General features: G+C 41.6%; 1 protein-coding gene across 7 annotated transcripts in view; it reads left to right on the top strand.

The window, feature by feature from the left end:
- Positions 1–23,176, top strand: part of SYNJ1 (synaptojanin 1) — a 241,674-nt gene that overhangs the window by 99,716 nt on the left and 118,782 nt on the right. For all 7 annotated transcript variants that reach the window (XM_082247651.1, XM_082247654.1, XM_082247652.1 and 4 more), the window contains exons 6-10: positions 13,515–13,598; positions 15,498–15,559; positions 16,075–16,171; positions 18,417–18,589; positions 21,554–21,635. In XM_082247651.1, coding sequence (XP_082103777.1) covers positions 13,515–13,598; positions 15,498–15,559; positions 16,075–16,171; positions 18,417–18,589; positions 21,554–21,635 — 498 coding nt within the window. The remainder of the gene's footprint in view (positions 1–13,514; positions 13,599–15,497; positions 15,560–16,074; positions 16,172–18,416; positions 18,590–21,553; positions 21,636–23,176) is intronic.

Raw genomic sequence — 23,176 nt, 5'->3', positions numbered from 1 at the left:
GACCGCAGGACCATTCAGAAAGCGCAGCATGACTCGCGTATACGCAGTAGGGATCCGGCTGTAAAGCTTGAAGGCTTCACTGCCGGTTTTTCCTAGTGAAGATGCTGATGTCTGCACCCGGAGCCGATTAAAAAATATGCTCTGGTGCAGACATAGCTGGATCCCTGGACAGGTGAGTGTCCTTATATTAAAAGTCAACAGATCTAGTATTTGTAGCTGCTGACATCTATTTTTGTGGGGGGATACTGGAGCTGCTTTTTAAAGTGGAGTTCCACCCTAATTTTGAAGTTTACAGCATCAGTTACATTAAAATATCCTGAAAAAGAATTGGATAATTATTTTTTTTTGTTTGTTTCACTTACCTTATTTTTAATGAAAATTAACTTACCTTCCTTCCACTTCCTCCTTCTGTGGCCACGGCTGCCAACGTCACTTCCTCCTTTGCATTGACTCCTGGGAGATGAGTCATCAATCCCAGGAGTCAATGCGCCTGCACCGGTGTTCCTCGTCACTTTCAGTTCAGGCACGTCATTCCCTGCTGAATGAATGATAACAGCTTCTGGGCATGCGCAGAACCAGCTGTGGGATGACGTGCCTGCCCCGGAACTGACGAGGCAGGGCATTCTGGGACTCCCAACATCCACGAAGAGGGACACGAAGAGGGACACTGCGGCTTCAGCTGCCCACACTGCAGATGGCAGTGCTGGACAAGAAATTTACAAGGTAAGGATTTCATCCTGCAGGTAAGCTAAATAGGGGACAGTTCAGAGGCTATAGTTGCTTAAATGCACTAGTCCTGACTGTCCTAAGGGTATTTTTATCTAAAAAAAAAAAAAAAAAATCTGGGTGGAACTCCGCTTTAAGGTAAAAAACCTTCAGCCTTCACAACCACTTTAAATCCATCAAATGGAAGACCTTCTCTCTAGCAAACGCACACATGACAGAATCTGGAGACCCAGGTTCTACTGGACCAAATTCACTACTTCACCTGAATATGAAGCCCTCCTGTGTCCTGTTTCCCCACCTATGATTCCTCACCAGGGGATGTAGGACATCTAGGGCAAACTTCCTGTTCTCCATTTATTACTGTAATGCAGTCAGTCTGCATCTACAGTAATACATTCTGATTGGGTTTCTTTTTTTTTTTTTTTTTTTCCATACATTGTGCTGCAGCAGGGGTTAAAATAGTCGGACTGCTGCTCTGCTTGGTTTTCCAGCAGTCCAACACACCCCCCTGCACTTTGCTCCAATCAACAGCCCTGCTCCATGAGGGACTATCCAGAGTGCTGCAGCACAAAGTAAGTATCTGCTAAGATAAACTCCATTAACTTTATAAAACCCTCTTGAGCCTTCTCCAGTTATTACAGTAATTCTCTCCTAGCCATCCAAAGTTCAGTAGGAGACTCATGCATATCTTGCTAGTTATCGATCTCCAACGATGAATTATAGAGAATCACTTTTTTTTTTTTTAATATCTTAAATGTTCCTTATTGCTAGGCAGAGGATAAGACGTGTGCTTCTAGGGATGTTTTCAAGACTGCAGATAATGATACAAATAGATAACAAGGGTATAATAAAAATTAAACTAAAGTCCACTGGGTGAGGAGGGTGGGGTTTTTTTTATTCCATCTCCCGCTGATACCATATTCTTCACCCGTTCTTCTGAGTCCACCATAGCTCCTCTACGGCCACTGGGCCTCCAATGATGATGGAACTCTAGCGCATGCACGCAGTATAAAATAGGAGTAGAATAAAATCTACTCACCCAGCGCACTGAAAAGCGAATATAGTAATAAACTTTCTTACTGAAAAAGAATTCCCAGCAAGCAAGGTAAATAGCTGCCACTATAATAACAAAACAGATTAAGAATGGTGTATTCAAAGAAACAAATTAATAATAACACTTCCCAAGAATCCACTAGTGGCGCTAATGGTATATCCAAAATATACCTAATGTGGTGCTAAAATTGACACATAATGACATATGAGTCCAAGAATATAAATTGGAGGGAAAAATTGCAGTCCTGCAATGCAACAAAAATTATACAAATAAAACTTTTGAAAGTTCTTCATGCACCCAGGTATATAGTCCAAATGTCATTCAAGTAATAAAGATCATCCGGCAACTTGCATAGACCAAGTAGAGAGCCTCCACCTCACCACTGTGCATGCCTAATGGTAATGTACTTACCAGAGGCGGCTTAAAAATAAGCCTGTTGTTTTGTTGGGGATGGTCTTTTCCTCAGACACTGGACCCTGGAGCAGAGTGACTTCTCACCAAGAGGGGTGGAAAATATTCAGCAAAACCAGGTGTGCATGGAAATGAATAGCGAGAAATACATAGCGTAATCCTGCTTAAAAGTTTTATTTATAAAATTCCCAATCAAACCCTTTAACCACTTTACCACCGGAGGATTTTGCTGTCTTCCGTCCAGGCCACTTTTTGCGATTCGGCGCTGTGCGACTTCAACTGACAATTGCGCGGTCTTGCGACGCCGTACCCAAACGAAATTTACGTCCTTTTTTTTCCACAAACAGAGCTTTCTTTTGGTGGTATTTGATCACCTGTGCGATTTTTACTTTTTGCGCTATAAACAAAAAAAGAGCGTTTATTTTGAAAAAATAACAATATTTTTAACATTTTTTTTTATATGAAATTCCCCCCAAAAAAGATGTAAAAACCAATTTTTTAAAAAATTTTTGGCCAATTTGTTTTATGCTACATATGTTTGGTAAAAAAAATCGCAATAAGCGTATTTTGATTGGTTTGCGCAAAAGTTATTGCGTTTACTAACAAAGGGAAAGATTTCTGTCATTTTTGGTGTTTTTTTTTTAACGCGTAATGGCGGCGATCTGTGATTTTTTTTTTTTTTTGCGGGACTGCGACATTGCGGCGGACAGATCGGACCCTTGACTGACATTTTTGACACTTTTAGGGGTACCAGTGACATTACTGCAGTAATCAGTGCTATATATATGCACTGTTACTGTAAAAATGACACTGGCAGGGAAGGGGTTAATTTTATTGGAGAGGGAGGGGTTAATGTATGCCTGGTGCTTACTGACGTGTAGGGGGGGAGGTGACTGTGTGAGTCATGGACAGATCGGATGTCCAGCTATGCTGAACAGTCCGATCTGTCACTCCCTGTCACTATGGAGATCCGCCCGCTGTGTTTACACACAGCGGGCGGATCTCCAGACTCGATCCCCGACGATCGGGTAAGAGCAGCGGCGATCGCCGCTGCTCCTCCCCTGGCCCGACTCCCGCTGTGAATGAAAACAGCGGGAGCGAGCCTCCGGCGGCGCGCAAGCGCCGCCCAGAAGGGGGAGTGTCTGACGACGTTAATACTACGTCGCTGGACGATAACAAGCCACTCTGCCGCAGTAGTATTACTGTGAGCGGTTCTAAAGTGGTTAAACAATGCACTCACATGTAGATAATAGACTTTCAGCATATCATAAAACAGATGGGTTACCGGGTGTCCGAAATAGTCTCCCAGTCTCGTGTAGCAAAACCGCTTGGTACCTCGGCAGCTTCCTTCCGGGTATGACGTCAGACGCAACTGGTAACCCTGGTGACCGCGTGCTCACGCCCTTACGTGTTTCGTCATCACGGACTTCAATTGAGGGCACACAGTACTTGCGTTGTCTCTGGCACCAGGCTTTGTTCTCTGCTTCTGACAGATGCCAGGAATGAGATGTGGGTCTACACGCAGCAGCAATTGTGCCACGCAGTGTACACAGAGAATAAAAAATTGCTAGGAGAAAGAGGACAAATACTTTTAGCAGAAGAGACTTTGCATACCTCTTCTGCCGAAAATCATTTTTTTTTTTTTTTTTTTAGTTTTAAAATAACATGTCACAATTACTTGCTCTGTGCAGTTGGTTTTGCACAGAGCAGCCCAGATCCTCTAATTCTGGGATCCCTCACCGGCGCTTCTGGCCCCTCCCTTCTGCCGAGTGCCCCCACAACAAGCAGCAGTATATTCAGACACGGAGCCGTGGCTCAGCCCTGTCCCTTCTCTCCTCATTGGCTCACTGACTTTGATTGACAGCTGCAGAGCCAGTGGCACCCATGCATAGAAAGCATTAGGATAAAAAAAAAACCTTCTGACTTTGACAATAACTTTAACATATTATATATTTTTTATATGTACTGATATAATGTATGAGGTGTGACAATTTAATTTCCGGAAATGCAATGTAAATAAAAATGTTTGTGCAGAAGCATTGGCCAAGGTGAAGGATCCATTTGATAGGTCAGAGTTCCGGTCTTTTCCTCCAAACAGATTCCCATAAAGTTCTCAGAATTTCCAAGTAACAATGTTGGTGGACTCGTAGTAAAATATCCTCTTGTGGTTAAAAAAAAAAACCCACATGCATTTGCATACGAGGCTTCGCTGTTTTTGGCTGCCTACTTCTTGCGTCATTGTGGACACTTGTGACTTTCTCACCCCTCCTTGAACTGTCTATGCCATTCAAAAGCACTTGAAAGTTTCTTGTACAAAAGTTTTTATTTTAAGAAAAGGCATAAACATACATCAAAACATGGTATATGTGTAAAATTAGATAAAAGAAAATGGAACGCAGGAAAACAGATAGCAGCAAAACATGATACAGACTTAGGGCGTGAGCCAACCTTAAAACATCACGGACCAAATAAAGGGTATCAGCAAGCAAAAATCCGTAGTCCGAAACACCGAAAGTCCCCCCTAGTGGCTTATAGTGCAATAAGAATATCAAAAGAAGAAGTTCTAGTATGTTCCAATGAGCAAACAGGGGCTGGGCCTGAGAGTACCGAGCCAGAAAAGAAAACAACACTAGAAGACAAAAGAAAGAGAGGAGAAAGAAGGGGTGAGAAAGTAGGACAAACAAAGAAAGAAACGACAATAGAAGAAGACTAAAGAAAGGGTGGGAAGAAGGAAGAGGGGGGAACGGGTCCTGCGGGGTGAGCGTCCAGGAGGCATTAAAGAGAGAGAAGGGTTTCACTCGCTTGTTTGCCAATTGTTAAGGAAAAATTTGACGTTAATCCGATGCTCCAGATTCTTGTCACTCCTTTTCCACCAAGAGCGCAGCACACACTCATGCTATTTCTTCTGCTACTCTGTAAAAACTGAACCAACTGGTCTGCGACCCGGGGGAGTGCAAGTTAGAGCACACGACTGCGAATGGCTGGGTGACTCGCCACCATAGTGCTTCGCCGCGGGCATTGCTGGAATTAAATTGTCACATCTCATATGTATACAGCGTATGTGTGATGTCAAAGCAAATGTGATATGAGGATACTTACCTGGAATGCCATTGGTATCGCATAGATGCTTGTTTTTCAGGTTAGTCCCCGAGGTACTCGGGCATGTAGATATCAATCCGGCTTCCTTGGTGAACAACGGTTCCTTTTTTAGACCTGTCAAGTCTTGCTATTGAATAAAGGTTTGTTGTATGGGCGCTTCCGTGGAATACAGCAGGCTTCGGCAGCACTGGAGAAGAGAAGCTGCTCTGAAAGTGATAAAGATAAAAAGACAAGGCGCCTCTAAGTGCAGTAGGCTCTGAGTATTTATTAGGTTAAAAGTATAAAAGCACTCACATTTGGAAAATGTGACATGGGCATAGCAAAGATCTGTCTGGAGTCTTCCTATCCGCTGTGCTGAGTGGTTGCAACGGGGACATCCGGTGATCCGCTTCCTGTAGATGCGTCCTTTCGTCTGTGTCTTAGCTGAGTCGGCATGAGATTTCCTGAAGGCAGGGTGTGGACGCAGCGGCTGGTGTCCAATAGAGTGGGTGGTGGGCGGTTACATGTTTCGGAGCTCAGCTCCTTCGTCAGACCTCCACCCGCTGGAGGTAAAAGGACATTTATATAGGCAACTGGGAGTACAGTAGTTAGGCCAGGGGAGTGGCTTGGAGAGGGCGTGATGTGAGGACGTCTGAGCGAAGCTCCCGATCGCCACGCTCCCGGACCGGCCCGACACGGCACTGTTAGCGCGGCATGCAAACAAGCAAACCGGCCAGGACCCGCCCGGTAACCCGCTCGACCAGCGACCGCTCGGCTGCGGAAAGGCGCCACCCGCAGAGGAGATCAGGAGACATCAAACAATACTTTTCCCATCAGCTGCCTGGAACGCCTGAAGCCAAGATGGCGGCGGCACGTGCGGGCACACAGACCACACAGATTAAACTGAATACACAAGATATACATCACGTAGAGAGAGGGGAAAAGCTGCCGGAGGAAACTACAAGCTCGGAGGCAACAGCAGTGAGGGAAGCTGGACTAGACCCCACTAAACAACAGGAGCTGGAGAGTCCGGATATCAAAGACCTATTGAAAGCACTTCCAACAAAAACGGAAATAGAGGCTTTGATTATGCGGATTGAGGAGACACACCGGACAGACATGCAAGAGCTCCGTAAAGACATGACACAGTTATCAAACAGAGTGGTATCAAAGGAAACTGAGATCACTGTAGTTAAAGAACAAGTGGCTGGAATAAAGAAAACTACAGAAGCACTGTTTGAAGCTACTATCAATATGCAACTACACATGGAAGACCGGAGCCGCAGGGGTAATTTGAAGCTGAGAGGTGTCCCTGAGGAGGAAGGGGAAAACCTACAGGAGAAGGTGAGAGATATTTTTCTAAGATTGTTAGCTCCTACCTCTCACCCTACGGCCCCCATGGAAATAGACAGGGTCCACAGAGTTGCGGGGTTTAGAAGCACTGACCCCAACAGACCCCGAGACATTGTGTGTAAAACACACTATTATAGACAGAAAGAGGAGATCCTCCGCAAAGCCTGGGATACAGGTACTGTTGAAATTGCAGGGGCCAAAATAAAGATACTTCCGGACCTGTCTAAATCCACTTTATATCGTAGAGCCTTATTACGGCCAGTGCTGGAAAGAGCAAAACAGCTAGGATTCAAGTACAGATGGGGATACCCATTAGCAGTGACTTTCTTTAAGGAACGCAACTCGTTTGTTCTTCGTACCCCAGAAGACCTGCATAATTTATTTGAATTTCTTGGTACTGAACCTGTACAAGTACAAGACTGGCTTGCAATTCCCCCAAGAACAAGGGGGTACCCAAATGGGGGACCCCGTGAAAGGAGGCTGGACGGAAATAGGACAATACATGCTTGAGAAGCCTGGATAAACTGAGGATTAAGATGGAGAGGAGAGGGGGATGGGGTGGGGGGTAAGGGGGAATCTGACCTCCCCCCCCCCCTTTTTTTTTTTTTTTTTTGGAAGGGGGAGAGGGAAGCCATATTCCTATAATTTATATTATGTTTTCCTGGCATCTCCCTCTCTCCGCAATTTTATCCCCCATTCTTTTTTTCTTTCTTGTTTAGGGGTGAATAATATGTTGTACAATGTTGCTCAACTGTTGAAGATATATACACCTCACCCCCTTTTTTTCTTTTTTCTGGTAAGGGCCAGAGGGTGGAGTTCCTAACCCCTTAGGACAGAATATGAACTCTTGCATGGATTCAATTGACCATATAAGCTGAAGGAGGGTTTTTTCCTTGTATTTTTTTTCTTTCATTTTTATTTTTTGTTTTTTGTTTTGTTTTGGTTTGGTTTTGCTATTTGGTGTTTTTTCATAAATATCACTAGAAACACGTACACGATTGTAGAGGTGGGGAGATATGGCTCTCTTCTGAGTAAAGAGGGTGAGAGTTTTTGGTGGGGGTTTTTTCTGTTTTTTTTTGGGGATTCCCCCCCCCCCTTTTTTTTTTTTTTTTTTTTGTTATTCTTTGATGTGGGTAATGGTTTTTTTTTTTTTTTTTTTTTACACAAAATGAATAGATAATTGAATACACTAAGTAAATAGAGGAATTAGAAGGAATAAGAGACAAGAAAGGGAGAAGTGGTTTTCACAAAACAAACACAATATAAATATTCAATCTATATTTTATTTTACTGCACAGCACCTCCTGGTTTTTTTTTTTTTTTTTTTTTTTTTTTCGATTAAGCACTTAATAGTTTAATAGGACCGAACTAAGAGGGTCCCTAAGAGGGTGATAAAACAGGGAGACGGGGGGGTTCACTCACCTGTTTTTTTTTTTTTTTTTTTTTTTTTTTTTTTTTTTTTAGGATGGAGGAGGATTTAACTAATAGTTCAATGACTGGAATACCAAGGGAGGGGAGGGAACCAGTGAATGATGAAGGAGGTATGAAATTGGGCCCTGGAGGGGGGTTGGGTGGGGGGGTGGGGGGGGGATGGGAGGGGGGAGGGTTTTCCCCTCTGCCTGCCCTTCTCCCCCCCTCCCCCCCCCCACCCCCCTTCTTCTTTTCTGGTTTTGAGAGGGAGGGGGGGGATTATTTTTATTATAATTTTTTTTTTTTTTTTCCTCTCATCCTCCCAGCCTCAGCTTAAAGAGCGAGATAGAGATGTATGGAGAGGAGGGAGGGTTCAGGGGAGAAAGTGATTGTATATAAATAAATGCCATTAGACTATGGAAATGATTTGTGTCGGGACCCGGGAGCGGGAGGGGAGAGTTCCTCTTATTGTTTTTTCTGTTTTTTTTTTCTTTTGTTCTCTAGCCTAATCCAACCATAACCCCATTTAGGAAACTGCTCAAAGAACCAATAATAATTGGAGGAGCAACTCAGCGCAAAGCTACTTAGTGACCTCTTATAACTAAGAGATCAAGTGGGTACTTTTCCCTTCCCTCCCTCATCCTTTGGGGGGTTTTAAGTTTTGATATTAAATTTTTTTTTTTTTTTTTATTTTTACCTCTTCTTTTATTTTTACTTTTTTTTCGTTAATACAATGGAAAACATACAAATTTTATCTATTAATGCAAAGGGCCTTAATGTGCCTGAAAAAAGGAAAATCTTATTAGATGACTTGAAAAGATCAAAGGTGGATATAGCAATGGTTCAGGAGACACATTTCAGAAAGGATAAATGCCCAAGGCTAGGCAATAATTTTTTCCCTATAGTCTACCACGCAACTAACTTGGAGGCAAAGTCAAGGGGTGTATCCATCCTGATATCAAGGAGTCTGCCTTGGAAATGTAAGCAAATCTTGAATGACCCAAATGGCCGTTATTTATTTATAAAAGGGACTATACGGGAGACCGTAGTTACATTAGTCAACATGTATGTCCCAAACACAAAACAGGATGGATTCCTGGGTAAAGGGATGGATATACTCAATGAGTTTAGAGAAGGACAAGTAATAATAGGGGGAGACTTGAACATCCCTCTGATTCCATCAGAGGATACATCACGGGGAGTATCCTCAATCCCTGTTAGGGTACAAAAAAAGTTTGCCAAAATATTACAGGAAGGGCAATTAATAGACGCATGGCGTCTTAGACATCCAGGAGAAAGAGACTACTCATTTTATTCCTCCCTACATCAACAATACTCCCGCATAGATTATTTCCTAATTCCACACAGTCAACTACACGCTATAAAAGATATAAAGATAGGTTCAGTGACTTGGTCCGATCATGCCCCAATTATAATAACTTATGAGTTACCAAACAAAAGAGAAAGGAGAGAAACAACTTGGAGATTGAACGAAAGCCTTTTACAGGACCGAGAGACTATGGCAGAGGTAGAATCAGAAATAGAATTCTTTTTTCTGACTAATACCACGGAAGACTCAGATCCAGGTATAATATGGGAAACTCACAAAGCAGTCATACGCGGGATATTAATTAAACATGGGTCCAGGATCAAAAAACAACGAAATAAACAATTAAATCATTTACTCCAATCCTTACATAAAGCAGAAGCAAAACACAAGCACGCACCGACAACAGAGGGAAAGGCAGAACTTTTAAAAATAAGAAGGGATATTAATGAACTCCTATCTTTCAGAGCCAAAGCTGCAATTCAGAAAACTAAAAAAAATATCTATGAATCAGGGGACAAATGTGGAAGGCTTTTGGCAAGATCGCTTAGAGACCAAAACCTGACATCTTATATACCACATATAGTAAATGATGCAGGACAGAGATTCACCTATCCTAAACAGATAACTCAAGAATTCAAAAAGTATTATGAAACCCTATATAACTTGAAAACCCCGATAGTTCCATATACACAGTTGGAGGAATACGTACAAACTTCACAAATGTCCCAATTGTCAGAAGAAGAGAGTAAGATTCTTGAATCTCCAATTACAGCAGCGGAGATAATGGAAACTATTAAAAATATCAAAGTAGGGAAGGCACCTGGTCCTGACGGATTTACTATACACTATTATAAAAAGCTAATCCCATACCTGAAAGAATTCATGAGAGATATGTTTAACTCATGGGGTGCAGGGAATAGTATCCCCAAAGAAACCATACATGCTCATATAACGGTAATTCCCAAAGAAGGGAAAGACCCTTCTTCCTGTAAAAGCTACAGACCAATTTCATTGCTGAATACTGATTTCAAAATTTTTACAAAGATTATAGCAGTAAGATTGCAGAAACACCTGACAAAATTGATCCATCTAGATCAGGTTGGATTTGTCCCAACCCGAGAGGCAAGGGACAACACGACCAAGTTACTGAACCTAATACACATAATACATCAGAATAAGATACCAACGGTCCTGTTAAATACTGACGCAGAGAAAGCGTTCGACAGGGTTAGGTGGGAGTATATGTTTGCTGTCCTACGCTATATAGGAATAGGAGAGAAAATGTTAAAATGGATAAAACAGAGTTACTCAATTCCATCGGCTAGAGTAAAGGTAAATGGAGTTCTCTCCTCAGAATTCTTAATTGCAAATGGTACAAGACAGGGGTGCCCCCTGTCTCCACTCCTGTTCGTATTGTCACTGGAACCCTTTCTCTGCAAAATTCGCATGAATCCTGATATCTCGGGTATTAAAGTGGGGAAGGACCAATATAAAATATCAGCGTATGCGGATGATGTCTTATTCTCGATTACAAATCCAACTATATCACTTCCCAATTTGTTATATGAATTGGAGAGATACGGCATTCAATCGAATATGAAGATAAACTTTATTAAGTCCGAAACAATGGGAATAGAACTGTCAGAGGCACTTCAACAACAATTATATGTAAATTTTAAGTTGAATTGGACAAAGAAGGCCCTAAAATATCTTGGAACACGGATTACACCAAAAATAGCACAACTATTTAGCTTAAATTTCAACCCTTTACTAAAATCAATAAACCTATTATTGCAAAAATGGAAAGGGGGAATGTATTCATGGATCGGCAGGTGCAATATAGTCAAAATGAGTGTATTACCAAAATTTCTATATATGTTCCAGGCACTTCCCATCCATATCCCATCTCGATTCCTGTCACAGATCGAAACCATGATAATGAATTTCATCTGGAAATCAAAACGTCCGAGAATAGGGAAAAAATATCTATTTAAATCAAAATCAGAGGGGGGTCTGGCAGTTCCGAACATGAGGAAATACTACCAAGCTATTCAACTGGGAAGAGTGATTGACTGGTGCCGTCATGGGAAATATAAGACATGGCCAAACTTAGAGCAGGCACAATGTGAGATCTTATTGAAAAGAGCTCCATGGTGCTATAAAATTATACCAGCATCCATGAAGAATCATCCTATTATAGGAAACACAATTAAAATATGCGCGAAAATATTCAAACAGGAAAAACTCATCCGGGAGAATTCCACCCTGTATCCAGTCTTGGGTAACCCCCACTTTGAGATAGGATATCAGGATAAGAAATTTAAGATATTGGCAGAGAGAGGAATATTCCAGATATCAGATTTCATCTCAGAGACAGGATGGGTAACCATGGAGGAACTAACAAGTGTCTCAGGCCATTTTGGCCTAGATTTATGGAGAGCATTTCAATTACGCCACTTTCTAGGGACGTTGCAGATGCCTTCTCAGGGGGACAAAATTGTATTACCTTTTGAAAAAATATGTAGCCAGAATGGGATTTTGGAACATACTATATCAAAATTGTACTCCCTGATAATGACATCAGCAGAACGGCGAAAACTTCCGTTCCTGAGGGAATGGGAAAGGGAAATGGGTACCATATTTTCAATAGAACAAGAAAATCAAATAATTAAGTCAGTATTTTCAACTTCAATGTGTGTGAGAATTCAAGAACTGAATTATAAGATCTTTACCAGATGGTATTATACCCCAGTTAAATTGAATAAAATTTCTGTAGCAAATACTGACCGCTGCTGGAGATGTGGAGCGGGGAGAGGGACAATGCTTCATATATTCTGGACATGTCCTGAACTAGAGGTGTTTTGGGAACAGATCTGGAGGACAATACAGAAGATTATGAAATGCAATTTTCTTAAAGAACCATCCCTCTTTCTGCTCCACGCCCCCAGTAAACCGGTGCAAAATTATAAAAAATCTATTATGCCCCATCTAGTAAATGCAGCAAAGATATGCATACCCCTTAGATGGAGAGAGACTAAGCCACCTAATATAAACATGTGGATGAGGAAAGTGGAGGAGATAAGCAGCCTGGAGAAATTGGTTCTATCAGCCCGCCAACAAACGGATAAATATGAGAAGAAATGGAAACAGTGGATAGATTATACTAATTCAGAGGAAGGCCAATCTGTAATCATAGAGCAAGAACCAGCCCATTAGCATACAGAAAATAGATAAATTAGAATAACAGAGTATTAACTATCCCTCCTGTTTGTTTTTATTTTTTTTTTTTTTTTTTTTTTTTTTTTTTTTTTGTAGTTTGTCTGTTGTTAGGACCTCGGAGGAGAGGGGGGAAGGGAAAAGAGGGAAAAGATAAGGAAAAAGGGGAGATTTGGGTTCAGTTATAGAATATTATGAAAGATATTTGTCCCGAATGCGGGACATTGATGTTTTGTACACTATAATTTTGGAAGTTAACATGTATTAAATGTTTATGTAACTGAATTTAAAGAAATAAAGATATAATTTGGATATATAGGCAACTGAAATCGTTATTACATGGGACAGGTGCATTCAGGCAGAAGATAAATGGATAGAAAATTGATACCAGCATGTTCATACCCCTGAAAGCTGGTAACCATTGCACAATTATCGCACATGTGAATACTACATTACCATGTTGAAAATATTTAGAAAATATATAAAAATATATTAAAAAAAAAAAAAAAGAAATATATAAAAATATATATAAATTCACTGCACAGATGTCTTTCAAATCGCCCTCGAACTGGCACGATTTCAAACCCGCCTCCAGTGTGAACGTAGCCTAAAACCTAAAATCTGATTGGCAATGCACAGCTGCACCAGTTTTAATAAATCTCCCCCTTTGTCTAACTATATCGCTCTTTGCACATGTTGAGTTGTTTTTGTTTCTTATACCCTTGAATATTTCCCACACTATATAACAGCAGATGTACCTCTTACTCTCTCTCCATGTTGTACCTTTGTATAAATGACGTGTCTGTTGAATAGTTTGTATTTCCATTGTTTACATTCATGTATTTCATCGGCCTTCTGTTAAAAATCTTTCAGCACAAACTAATTTTCTAATGTACTTTTCATCGAATAGAATGATAAATGTCTGTTTTCCTACAGGTGATCTACCTGGATGACTCTGTGTCCTCCTTTATACAAATCCGAGGCTCCATTCCTCTCTTCTGGGAGCAGCCAGGCTTACAGGTAACCTATAAGTCACAAGACCAGTGTAAGCAATGCATTACTTCTCTTTTATGTTCCTATAGGGTTCAAAATTCATTTTTGTATGGAAAGATGGACACCAGAGAAATACAGACATCTATGTTTAAATGATGCGGTTTTTAAGTGTTTGTGATCCTTCTTAGTACTCTGTTCACACCATCTACACCAACTTTAAGGTGGCCACACGATGGAATCAGAGTTACAAGTTAGGACCAAATCCTTACAACATGGCCCATCATCTGCATGGAACACTCACACGTTCTAAGTACATTCTAAACAGCAGCAGGCTTTAATAACGAAATATTCTGCCAGTTGATGTAGCACACCAGCTTATAATTTGGTAGTACCGTATTTATCGGCGTATAACACACACCTCACATTTAGGAGGGAAATTTTAGGAAAAAAGCTTAAATAAACAGCATTAAACTCAGAACTATTTTTTTTAAATCAAATGCAGTCCTACCTGTGCCCATGAATGCAGCCTCATCAGCGCAGTGTCCATGAATGCAGCTTCCCCAGCGCATTGTCCATCAATGCAGCCTCGCCAGCGCAGTGTCCCCAATGCAGCCTTGCTAGCGCAGTGTCCCCAATGCAGCTTCACCAGCGCGGTGTCCCCAATGCAGCTTCGCCAGCGCGGTGTCCCCAATGCAGCTTCGCCAGCGCGGTGTCCCCAATGCAGCTTCGCCAGCGCGATGTCCCCAATGCAGCTTCGCCAGCGCGGTGTCCCCAATGCAGCTTCGCCAGCGCAGTGTCCCCAATGCAGCTTCGCCAGCGCGGTGTCCCCAATGCAGCTTCGCCAGCGCGGTGTCCCCAATGCAGCTTCGCCAGCGCGGTGTCCCCAATGCAGCTTCGCCAGCGCGGTGTCCCCAATGCAGCCTCGCCAGCGCCATTACATTGCATTACATTGCATTACATTACTTTTTTAAAAAAGCCAAGCAGCGCTGAGGCAGAGGGGGGTGGGCCGTGCGAGGAGAAGCGAGTGCGAGCCGCCGATGTCATCTGACGTCCCGGCGCCTATGATGGACGTCACACGTCCCGTGTCCCGGCATTGGGCCACTGTGCTGTCTATCATAGGAGGCGAGACTTCCTATGACAGCAGCCGCTCATCCTTCCTACTGCTCCGCCCGGCCCGCCCCCCTCCAAGCTTCCCGGCTTTTTTTTTTTTACTATATCGGCGTATAACACGCACTGGTGCTTTGCCCTCCATTTTTAGGGGAAAAAAGTGTGTGTTATACGCCGATAAATACGGTATTTAATTCACTTTAAAGCAGTGAATGTCAACTTAAAGTAGTTCTAAAGTGTAAAGGTTTTCCACCTTAATGCATTCTATAATAATAACTTATAATAGCTTATAATATATATATATATATATATATATATATATATATATATATATATATATATATATATATATATATATATATATATATATATACATTGGGTAAAATAAATATTGAACATGTCACCATTTTTCTAGGTAAATATATTTCCAAAGGTGCTATTGTCATGAAATGTTCACCACGTGTCGGTAACAACCCATGCAATCCATACATACAAAATATGTTCAGAAACTAGGTTATGTGTAATAAAATGGAATGACACAGGGAAAAAATATTGAACACCTGAAGATTAACACTTCCACTGACCCAGGCTTTAGTTATTCAAAGCTTAATAACTTTCTGAGAGTTAATTGCTTTACTTTTCCACAGGCTGGGTAGTCAGTAAGTTAGAAGAGATCCAAGTAAAACATGTTTGGGATACTGATATTGGGGGTGGGGATAGCAATACAATTTATAAAATGTTAAGAACAGCACTGTGAAAAGTTGGTCGAACTCTTTAAGAGTCTTCAGTCATGTGTGTTTTGTCTTGTCTTTGGAAAAGGTTGGATCTCATCGTGTGAGGATGTCAAGAGGATTTGAAGCCAATGCACCTGCCTTTGACAGGTATTGCACTGAGACTACTGATTAATGATGCAAAGAACAATGCTGAGGGTGGGGGTACACTGGACAGAGAGTGGGAAAAGCAAGCTCAGAGTTTGGCTTTTAAATAAAATTAGGATACTTTTAATGTACAACATACAGAGAACACTTTTACAAAAGATATAAAGGACTTCTGAGCAATGACATGTTTTAAATGGCATTCCTGTAAGTGAAAGCTCCACCCACTGGATGTTTGATGAAAACCTGTTATAAAGAAATATCTTTACTGCGACTGCCAGGAAAGTAACATTTTCAGAAGGCGGTCAGCAGTGGGGCATATGCATTTCTTTCAGCGCTGATTTATGTTAAAACAGTCCCGTTGCCTTTTCAGCAAACACTGTGCTATCTGGCCTTGATGTTACCCAAGTCCTTTCTGCTTTTAGGATAATCCACTACATATTATATCTAAATTCTGCGCAGGACTTGGCGAGTGCTGACTGCGATTGTATATAGTAAGACACCCACTATTTCTTTGGCAGGCATTTCCAAACTCTCAAGAGACTTTATGGCAGGCAAGTGGTGGTCAATCTTCTTGGGTCCAAAGAAGGAGAGACCATGCTCAGCAAAGCTTTTCAGGTAAGAGCTTATTGTTTTCTGTACACAGTGCTTTCTCTAGCTTATAATCTAATATATGTTTCCTCTTACTATATACTGTGCCAATTTTGAATTGTGTGAGGAAACCTACACAAACTATATACTAGTACCATCCCTTATAAGATGTCAACCCAGGACCTAGGCCCTGTAAGGCAAGAGGTGCTTACCACTTGGGAGTGTGCAACCTTAGATGAGTATATTTGTGTCCCTTTGGTTTTCAGGCCTAAACTCCCTAAAAAATTTGGTAATGGAAATTCGGTAATGAAGGGACTTGGACAAACGGTAGTGTAACTTTGAGTTTATAGGGATCAGCTTGAGTGGTTAAACCATTCTAGCATGGTGGCTTCTATTAGAAACTTTAAGGTACGTTCTTCCGGGAAGATGCCCTGAAGCTGTCCAATACCATCCTGGGGGACATAGATCTCCCTATTTACCCAAGTTTATTTATTCTGTAAATGCCCATACTGAGAATGGTCACACAAAAATCCTTAGATTCATCAAAGACTTGTGGTGGTATATGTACATTTATTACATAGGCCCCCTACTTCTGTGACTGGCAGGAAGGTTCAGCTTAGCCTTAAAGTGTTGGTTACCCTAAAAAAAAAATAAAAATAAAAGTGCTTGTGCTATGTAATTTGGCCCCCTGTATTACATGAAATACCTGGCTGATCCTGCCTGGCTATACCCTCTCCCCCTGTAAACTGACCACGGTTTATCATGGCTGCTAAGCCCTGACATCGTGGTCAGTTTACGTGCCTCCATCTGCAGCTCTCATCTCTGCTTTCCTGTGTCTTCCTCCCCCCCCCTTCTCCCTGCCTGTCAGCTCCGTCCACTTTACGATCCTTTCCTCGTGCTGCTCTCATATCTAAACTATGATCATGCCATCCCCTCTGTTGTATAACACTATGTGTCCTGTCAATGTGCCTGTGCTGTATTAAAAAGATGCTAATTATACCTTCTATCAGAGTGTCTACCGGCGCTCACGGGACTCCTCGGCTCTCTCACTCCTCCCCTCCTCCCCAGGGGACGTCAGCGGGAGTGCTCTTCCCCTCCCGCTGTAGCTGTCAGCCGAGAAGAGGAGAGAGCCCAGGAGTCACTTGAGCTCTGGGAGACGCTCTGAGATAAGGTATAATCGGCATCTTTTTTATATAGCACAGGGACACATAGCGTTATGTAACAGATTATTATCATAGTATAGTGGATTAACAACCACTTTAAGTTGCATTGGGCCTATTCATCTTCTGATGGTCCCTGATAGGAAAAAAAGGTCATCTTTTGTCTGTGTAGCTGAACTCCCTAAGCTGCTTTTTCCTCCACAAACAACTGCAAGAAAATGCAGCAGCTGGCTGCAAGAAATGTTCATGTAATGTAAAGCAAATTTTTAAATGCAAATCTTCGGAAAACTTACACTTAGGATCATGAATTTAATTAATTTATTAATTCCTAATTTCAACATGCTATTATGCTGAAAAATAACAATTTGTGTTTTGTCTGTCTAGAGCAGCCTTATTCAACCAGGGTGCTATAGCACCATGGTATGCCTTCTGGGCTCTTCAGGGGGGCCTTGGCAAAATGCAAAAAATTGCCTCAAATTGCCCAAAATTGTCAGCATGCTGGCAGGTGTATCTCACCTGCATTCTTTAGTTACACAAAGCCACAGGTTTTATTTTGTGCAGCATAACAACCTTGGGCACCATGTGTGCCAGCTGTTGGGATTCTAACAAATAATGTCATACATTGATAAGGAAGACATTGAGCACCTGAGGATGTCCTTGTTTGCCTTTCTCCATCTGCACTGGGGTCACATTAGCTGAATGAGGTAGGGAAACTGAGGGAGAGGAGAAACACTGGAATATTAGTCAGTACCAGTGTGCAAATGTGTATTAAATAAATCTCTAATGTTGGGTGTCCTAAGTGTATTGCCACTGCATTATGTAAAACTATTAGTTACTTTAACATCTTAGAATAGGGTGCCTCGAGAGTGTACCTAATTGTAAAGGGTGTTCTGACTGAAAAAAGGTTGAGAAACGCTGGTGTAGAGGCTCCTTGGTGACATTCTCTGCTATTTTTACATATCTTCTGGACCATTTAGCGTGCTTGATGCTTCTGCAGTTGGTGTGGGATGTATTGTGCAGCCATTCCCCGCTTGTGTCTGTCAAAAAATTTTGATAAAAGATGATACAGGCTAAAAAAGGTAAAACATTTTTTCTTACTCTCACCTATACAGAGTCACTTAAAGGCGTCGGAGCACGCGTCTGATGTCCTGATGGTGAATTTTGACTATCATCAGATGGTGCGCGGAGGAAAAGCTGAAAAGCTGAGCAGTGTCCTCAAACCCAAAGTTTCTGTGTTCTTGGAAGATTGCGGCTTCTTCTATATGGACAAAGATGGAGTGCACAGGTCTGGGAGATTTCTTCTAGAATGAGATCTCATTATGACCATTTGTTTGCATTTTCGAATAAAATATTGTATCAGGCTCATGGTTTGGGGGTTATATTTTGATCTCAAATATATCTGGGGTTTATATACCCTTTTTAATAGCAAAATAAAATTTAGTATTGTGATTGTGTCGGAGGGGAACAAAAAAAGAAAAAATGGAACTAAGGATGTTAATATGGCACTTTTCCACTGCAAGTACCGGCTCGGCTCCACTCGGCCCTACTTGGCTCTGTTTGGTTTTCCACTGCTGGTACCGCATGGTACGGTGTTGGAGCAGTTCGGTACGGTTTGCTTTTCCACTAAAGTAAAGTGGGTGGGATAACAATGATTCTCTGACCAATCAGTGGCTAGTAGTGACAAACAGTCAAGGCTGCATGCAAAGGATTGTGGGATATGGTACCGGTACGGCCCTCTTGGAACCACAACTGAGGTGGTACTGTTTAAGCGAGCCGTACCGTTCGGTTCCATGTAGTGGAAAAGTGCTGCCGTACCGTACCAAACCGTTCCAACACCGTAACATGCGGTACCATGCAGTGGAAAAGCATAAAAGCGAGCCGAACCGTTCAGTTCCATGCAGTGGAAAAGCGCCATTAGTGGACAATATTTGTTATCATACATTTAGAGGAACACACCAGAAAGGTAAAGCAGACCTTCAGCCTCAAACCCCAACCCCACCCCTTTTTTTTTTTTTTACCCATCCTTACCTGGTTGTGGATTCTGTACATTTAAAGTACCGTACTCACTCACCCACCAGATCCAGCGTTGCCCTGCTGAGAGCTGCTTCTCTGGTGCCACATCGCCATCTTCTTCAGTGACATTATCGGGAAGTTTCCGGCTCTTCTTGCTTAAGCCAGTAGTTCTCCAATGACAAGCCGCTAGGCCACGCCCCCTCCTCCTTTCTCAGTAAAGGACTATGCCTCCTGGGATATGTGACGTACATACTTTTGCACAGTGGGCAAAGTGGAAAAGTAAATTTAAAAAAAAAAAGGCAAATTTTACACGGCAAAGGAGTGGAGGGGAGACCACATCTAAATGAGGGTGAAGATCTGTTTTTAGATTTTTATTAAAATAAAAAAAAATGACCTCCGTGCTATGGAAGATATAGAAGGAAATTTGTCTCTTGAGCATAGAGAGGTAATTGATTAGATATACAATGATGTCTTGATGTATGTTAAGCTGTCTACATTGCGTGTGATGTACAATCTTTGGTTCAGATTTACAAACAGCTCCTGAATTTAAAGACGTCCAGATTTCCCCCCCTGCAGAAGAAGAATGTAAGAACCTACTTTTTCTGCTGCCTGTGCTGTCAAATGCCACGTTACTGTGGAATTGTTCTACAAAGCTGGGAAGCCAAGACTTATCGGAGTGTCAATCTTCTGGATTCCCTGCAGTGTCCTCTGGTCCCTTCTGCTGACCTTCACATTATCATAGGACACAGTAGTGACTTGGAGGTCCACGGGAGGAACCAGTGAGCACTGTGGGGTAACACTAAATATTGAACCTACCAAACGTTTTTCTAGCAGATTTCAGATGGCACTCCATAGCAACAGAATGGCATTTTGTAGGTGTGGGCAGCTCAAGAGGTGGGCATTTACATTCTTTGTTTGCAGAGTTTGAGTTTTGGATATTTTAACATTCCTAACAGGGTTGCTTTAAAATGTATCTAAAATCCAAAACAATGTAATCTATAATGCGGCTTACCAGTCCTTAGGTGGCTATATTCGTTTTTTTTTCTTTTTTCAGACTTTTTCTCCCTTTATTTTCACCTGGTAAGACACTTCCTTGTCCCTTAATGCTTCTACTAATTTCTCCATTTTATCTATGGGGGCAATCATGGTTATTACACGTCTGCCTTTGTTTATCTCCATTATATGATGGATTGACAGGACTGGTAGTTTACATAATGAAGAAAATGTTCTTTTTTGACCTCTTTAAGCTCACAAGAAGTGACAAGGCCACTGCATCCCTGGCAAAATCAATAGGTATTTTCTGTACTTGCTGAAAATATTTTTAGCCTGAAAAGGGAAATCAAATACAACCACCACTGACAAGTACCAAGGGGAGAGCAAGCTGAAGGGGAGGCTTCCCTTGCCCCTCTTGTTCAGCCACCCTGGTAGTGGGGAGAGGAGATGAAAAGACAACCAACCTTGTAGTGGGGAGAGGAGATGCAAAGATAGAGTGGCACGAGGGCCAACATTTTGGGCAGCTCCAGTTGTTGGATGTAAGACATAGACGACTGCACCAGTGGATAAGTTCCAAATGAAGAAAACCAGTAGAAACCAATTGGTGGACAGGAATAAAGCCAGGACATAAGCCAGAGGTCATCAACAGCCAGGCTGCAAAGTACAGAAGGCTAAGACGACCGTGTCAGGATACAAGCCTAGGTTATCAACAGCCAGACCGCAATACAGAAACATAAAGGAGAGTCCAAAACATAGGCTGAGGTCACAGTGGGTAGACAGGAATCCAGAGGCAGGTCAAAAGCAAGCTGGGTCATACATGAAAAGGAAAACCCAGCAGATCAGGTCACAGGTAAATTGGAGACTAGATGAATACCACTTGGCAATCTGTCTCATGTTCCAGCTTAAATAGGCTGTTTGGCACCCATATAAAGGTATTAGGCGTGCGCATGTGCTCACACACGCACTGCTTAGCATGCATGCTTATACATCTGCGCATGCATGGTAATACATGTCTTACAATGAGTTTATGCTTGGAATCATGCGTATGTGCACGCAATGGTCTTTTTGTGCCTTCTGGCACACACTGAACCTTTTTTAACTGGTAAGCTGCAATTAATTACATTCGTTTTTGGGTTTAGATACGTTTCCTCCTACTTTTCCTGGCCATTATGAGGGTGTCTGTGAGGGTGATTGACCAGAATATTTCCATGACATCTGCTTTTCTGTTTCATGTTTTCAATAGGACGCAATGTGGCAGCATTAGAACCAACTGCTTGGACTGCCTGGACAGAACCAACAGTGTCCAATCCTTCTTTGGGTTGGAGGTGAGTATATCAAAAACCACTTTTTACATATTATTTTTTTTAACTAAAATCTAATTTAGTGTGACCTTTGCCTATCGATTGTGAAGAAATGAACAGTCGTGTAACACATTGTATGTAATTGGATGATAGAGTAAGGATTGTAAAAAGGATAATTCCGAGACATAAATCCTCCCATTCATGTGTATAGGACTTGATGAGATGTAAAAGAGGCCACAAAGTAACGTTCATATATTAAAATCGAGTTAAGCTTTATTCCAAATTAGTAAAAAAACAAGTATCAGGCAAAAATGACCACACAAGTTTAAAAACGTCCCAATGTGCATATAATACCTCGTTTCCACTGATCGGTACGGTTCGGTTCAGGACAGTTCAGTACGGTTCGGTACGGTACACCTTAATCGGGCTTACGTATCCACCGCCAACAGTACCCCAACAGTATTGCTCCACCCTGTTGGTACGGTACTAATGTGCTTGGTACCCCAATGAAAGGGTACCAAAAAAGTGGTACGGTTCGGAATTAGGGTACCATTCACAACTTTTGACAATGGAAATGGCAAAAATTGCGTATCGTACTGTACCGCTCAGTGGAAACGAGGCATAAGACAAAACACAGTTGATAGTATACGTGGAGTTGAAAATTCTGGATATTGATTCCAACGCGTTTTGCAGATTTGGCCTGCTTCCTCAAGGAATAATAATATCCATCTAGAGAATAATCATTTCATAACATAGTTATTAGTATTTTACTCTTACAGTAATACTATCCTTTACATTGAATCTGAATTAAGCAAAAAAAAAATGAAAATATGGCATTTTTGCTCACCACCTGTATAAATAAATAGATTTTAAGGTATTTATACAGTTGCTGAGCTATATTTTCGTTGTTTGAATCTGAATAAGACAGCAATATAAAGGATAGTATTACTAGAAGAGTAAAATACTAATAACCGTTATGACATGATGATTCTCTAGATGAATAATAATAATCCCTGAGGAAGCAAGCTAATTCTGCGGAACGCGTTCGAATCAATATCCAGAATTTGTAACTCCACGTAAACTATCAACTGTGTTTTGTCTTTTATGCACATTGTGACATTTTTAAACATTTTTAACATATGACCTTAACTTTGTGGCCTCTTTGACATTTTACATCCTATAAAGTCCTATACTCCAAATTATCCTTTTTCTGTAAGATATTTTAGGATGTGGATATAAATTGGTACTTCCTTAGCTGGTATTATCCAATATTCATAGGGTAAGGAATGGGTTGGCTGCAATGGATTATTTTAGCTGTCATGAATGTTCTCTTGAGATCAGAATCCCGCCAGAGGTGTCTTGATGGTACTAATGTTTGGCCTGTGCAGGTTTATAATAGGCTTGTTGCATAGAAAGGTCATACAGCTGTCAAATACCAATTCATGCCTGCAGTTGCTCACTAAGACTCTTGGTTAGCATAACAGCCAGGCAACAAGCATGTCTGCAGTCTGTTGGTGCTCCCAGCTAAGCTGGCCAATTATTGTGAGGTGGAATATATAAGTGGC

This window comes from Pelophylax lessonae (assembly GCF_965119305.1).
Source record: "Pelophylax lessonae genome assembly, chromosome: 2".
NCBI lineage: Eukaryota > Metazoa > Chordata > Amphibia > Anura > Ranidae > Pelophylax > Pelophylax lessonae.
Note: the sequence above shows the minus strand (reverse complement) of the source record. Positions and strands in the feature narration are given on the sequence as shown.